General features: G+C 38.4%; 1 protein-coding gene across 1 annotated transcript in view; it reads right to left on the bottom strand.

The window, feature by feature from the left end:
• The window catches only part of ptprua (protein tyrosine phosphatase receptor type Ua), a 196749-nt gene that overhangs the window by 140083 nt on the left and 51807 nt on the right, over positions 1–4859 (bottom strand). The window contains 1 exon segment of the mRNA XM_035681751.1: positions 3044–3172. Coding sequence (XP_035537644.1) covers positions 3044–3172 — 129 coding nt within the window.

The following is a 4859-nucleotide window of genomic DNA, read 5'->3' on the forward strand; positions in this document are numbered from 1 at the left end:
ATGATGATAATAATAAATAATAATAGTAATAATAATAATAAAAATACAATAGAATAAAATACTGAGATAGAAAAGATAAAAAATAACATAAAGATAACAATACACGATACGATACAAGTTTGTTAAAAGTCCTGAACCATCCCTTAGTTATGCTGCTATAAGCCTAGACTTCCCATGATGCACTGAGCTCCTCTCTTTCTGCACACATTCATATCCCAATAATATTTGTGCTTTTCTCGACATGCAGGTTCTAATGGATCCTGGTGGTGCCTCCTGTTAATATTATTATTATTATTAATAATAATAGTAGTAGTGGTCATATTATTATTATTATCATTATTAAGCATCATTCCCCATCATTGTGGCTGTCATTATTATTAGTAATTTCTACTATTATCTACTATTATAGTTGTTGCTAATGTTGTTGCAGTGTTGTTCTTGTCCTCTCTCTTTCTCTTTAACCCAGAGGCAGACGGCCACCCACCCAGAGCCGGGGTCTACTCTAGGTTTCTGCCTCTTAAAAGGATGTTTGGGTCGCTGTAAATCATTTTATAAGGAGTACGGTCTAAACGTTATCTCAGGATTAAAGTGTCCTGAGATACCTTTTGTTATGAATTGGCACTATACAAATAAAATTGAATTGAAAAACAGAAAAAAATACATATATACAGTATATACATACATACATATATAAGGAATCATGGAAATTTTAATTATACAACACAAGGTTGTGTAATTAAATTCGGATTCAAACCCTGCTGCAGCGGCGCAGGGTTCAAATCCGACCTGCAGTCTTTTGTTGCGTGTCATCCCCTCTCTCTCTGCCCCCCTTTCCTGTCTCTCTTTAGCTGTCACTACCATAAAAGGCAACAAAAGCCCCAAAAAATACTTAAAAAAGCCCCAAAAAACTATAAAGCTATTGCGGCCTTTTATTTTCTATTAATATTTGCACACAGTTCCCTGTTTTCTGCTGCTGTTGTTTAGTGATAAAGTGAACTTCCTCATCACACTTGGTGAGTGTAATAATTGTGCAGACTCATAGAACGATAACTCTGATGAAATAATTTCTCAACTTCTCTTTTCAGAAAAACTGTTATGTTAATGTGTTTACTTTGTTAATAGAGGATGGAAATACTCAAACTCGATATGTCTGCTTTTGTCAGACCACCTTTAAAATTAAGTTTCCTTTTTGCTCAGAATGAAGCACAATACAAAAGGTTTTTTTTTAAATATGACCTACACATTTTCTGAAATTGCAGCTTTTGTTTGCAGACTTTTACCAGCTGTAGCAAGATAGCTAATTAAGCTCCATGTTAGCTCCATGAGTTGGCTCACTTTAAATCTCTCCAGCTGACTCGTTATAATAAGAATCAAAGGGTCTTGCTCTGGTCAGCACTGTCCAAAGAGGTTTCAAGTCCAAGTCAAGACAAAGTCAAAATTAGTGAGACTTCTGCCAAAGAGATGAGTTTTGGCAGCCAGGCATGCGAATGAATGTCATTGCTCGTTCTAGATGGATTTTTCAATTAAATCAATACCCATTTTCTGAGCAAGGACGAAGTTACTTCAGAGAAAAAAACAAACATATATTGCTGGACTCTCTGAAATCCGAGAGAAAATACCAACAAGTCTGAGACAATAGAAAGAACCCAAAGGAGAGTGGACTCAAGTACTACAGCACTGCAAAGGGTCCTATGTGAAAAATCTAATTTTTAACTGATTTGCCAGCATACCAACTGGTGTTCAAATAACTTATGTGTGTGTGTTTGTTTGTGTGTGTTATTCTACTGCAGGTATGTAACTGGGTGGAGAGGCCTATATCTCCTGCTCAGTAGTACTGCCTGCCCTCTGCCACCTGCGTCAAGTGATGAAGGTCTCTGAAGAAGACCCTGCATATGTTGTGAGATTTAAGACAATCTTCATGGAAAACCTAGCCTCCCGTCAAGAAAATACTAACAATGCATGGCTCAAGCTTGCAACGGCGCTGGATCCACGTTTCAAAGACTTGAAGAGTCTGCCCAAGAGTGAAAGGGAAGAGGTGTGGACCTCACTTAGAGGCATGCTTTATGAACAATCACCCAGAAGGTCTCTCCTGACTTCTCAAGATGGACCACCCAGGAAGAAAACTCATCTTCTACAGATGAGCTCAGATTCAGAGTCAGATGAAAAGGTGCAACCTGACAGAGACATACACAGGTACAGAGCAGAGCCAAGCATAAGTATGGAGGACTGCCCCATGCAGTGGTGGGCTGCTCATTCAGGAGCACATGACAAGCTGGCCCTGCTTGCCCGCAAATATCTAGCGACTCCTGCATCCACGGTTCCATGACAACGACTCTTCTCAGTCGCAGGCCATATTGTTCAGAAGAAACGGTCCGCTTTACATTCAGAAAATGTTAACCAGTTAGTTTGCCTTAGCAACTGGCTAAAAGATGAATAAATAAAAGGTAAAAGGGCCACATGTAATTGTGTGAAAGTGGAGTTGTTTGTTCAAAAAGAAAAACGTTCCATTCACCTATCCTGTATTTGCTAAAAAAAAAAAAAAAGAGCAATGGCAAGTTGCCAAAATTGTTTAGAATTAAATTATTTTTTTGGATTTGTCATTAATAAAAAACAAATGTAATATCCGCTTCTTGTCATTTATCTTTCTGTTCTGAGAACAGTACACAGAAAATGTGAATTTTTCAGTCATATTTAGGATTGTGATTAATCGAAATTAATTCAAGAAACCTTGTGATTAATTAGATTAAAATTTTTAATCGTTTGACAGCCCTAGATATTAGGTGGAACCAACAACTGTCACAATGACAAACATTACAAGGCCTCTGTACAGCACATTCATTCAACTCATCATTTCAAGTCAAAACACTTTACCTCAGAAGATTATATGTTCTGAAGTGGTCTCATAATAAAAACTAGAAACTTAAATTAAAGGTCCAGAGTGAGACATTTAGAAGGATCTATTCGCAGAAATTGAATGTAATTAAACTTGTCTATATATACACACGTTACGGTACATATATACCTTAACATATATCTGAATTACCTCGTAGAAGATCCGGGGTTGGGTGCGGCCAATTGTAGGTCCTGATCAGCTGCCAGTCAAAGTCGTCCTCTTGGCCCTGTCGGTACTCACACAAGCCAGGGTCTGAGTCCTCATCAAAGGTACAGCCAGCTACAGCAAGAAGGGAGAGAACAAATGTGCTATAAGAGGTGAAACAAAAGAAAATATAAAACTTGTAACTATTAGTAAACTTTCTTTGCTACAGGCTGCCAGGAGAAAATTGGAGAAGGAACGCATCAGAGACACCAGAGAAAGGATTGCTCAGTTACCACAGGCTCACTGTAAATGTGTTAATACATCAACTACTAGAGAATCTTTGCAGCTATAAACTAAATTACAGCTAATGGTTGGCACCGGGTGGTCAGCATGGACTGCCTATCTAATCTATTCCCTCAAAATCTACCACCATTTGGTGCAATTAGCCCTGTGCTGTGAAAATGACACAGCAGCCACAGGTCATCCAGATAGCCAGAAATAATGGGCAGCAGTGCCACAGCAGCGAAGGGGGTTCTTCAGCTTGATGGAGGACAACAACAGCCTGGCTCTTAGCCTGTGAAGGTGACCCAACCCTGTCTGGCCTCTAATGGTTGCATTCACTATTCTGCCATTATCACACAAACCACAGGCTTTTAAAGCCACCAGCCTCGGTTGTCAAAGTAGGGGGGGAATGGTGTGTTCTTGTTTAATTGGTCACAAAAAAAGGGCCACTGCAGAAAATCTAAAAATGAATAGCTTGGACTTGGAAGGACCAATTTCTGATCATGCACGGGCGTGTGTGCATAATGCTCTACTTGGCTTCATCCATAGAGTAATTTTTACCGTTGATAAGCATGGTTTAGACAAAATTTAAGAGCTGGAGCTAACGATCATTTTGACTAGAGCTGCAACCATTATACCGAATTAACTGATTAGTTGTCAATTATTACATTAATCGCCAACTTTTAATCGATTTATCGTTTTGAGTCATTTCTTAAGAATAATTGTAAACATTCTCTGATTTCAGCTTCTCAATAATGTATGTGAATATATACAGTCACCTTGAGTTTTTTTCACAATTTTCGGACATTTTAAAAATAATGACGTACCCGTCATAATTTCCCAGAGCCCCCTTCAAATTGCTTGTCTTGTCTGAACCACATTTATCACACTAAAAAAGATTGCTGAACCAGAGCATCATTAACATTATTAGCTGTGAAAAAGCTTGGTGAACTCGGATTAAATTGGGAACGATAAAGAAACAAGAGGTCAAACTTCAAGCTCTGATGCTGCGAGGATATCGAGATTCAGGTTAGCAAGATTTATTCTGAAAGCAAAACAACATTTAAATAAATAAGATGGAGAGAGTTTGAAAAGGGAGAAAACGAAAACAAGCAGTGCTCATTGCTTAAACAAGTCAATATCAATTAAAATATGAAAATCGCTTGAAACTCTTCAGCTTCCAAAGAGGGTCGACTTTTTGGAACATGCAGACATTACAAAAATATAAGCAGCGGGAGAAGCACTAACTATGAGCAGTCAGACAACTTTACAGGTTTTTAGCATATGTAATTGGAATAGAGAACAAAGGCCAACCGTAAAATTACAGCCCAAACTCTCTTTTGTAAACATCCACCACAGCTTACAGCCTGACTTCAAGTTTAAAGAGTTTATTAGCCACATTAAAAGTCTGAGTGGTAGCCGGTCGGGCTGAACTGTTGCCTTGTTTACAACCGGTCTGATAACTGACTGTTGGACCGATTTACCACGTCCCACAATCTCAAAACCTACTTGCATTAGTTTGATGACATCATAATGGATA

This window comes from Morone saxatilis, unplaced genomic scaffold (genome assembly GCF_004916995.1).
Source record: "Morone saxatilis isolate NCDOM2014 unplaced genomic scaffold, NCSU_SB_2.0 Contig9, whole genome shotgun sequence".
Taxonomy (NCBI): domain Eukaryota; kingdom Metazoa; phylum Chordata; class Actinopteri; family Moronidae; genus Morone; species Morone saxatilis.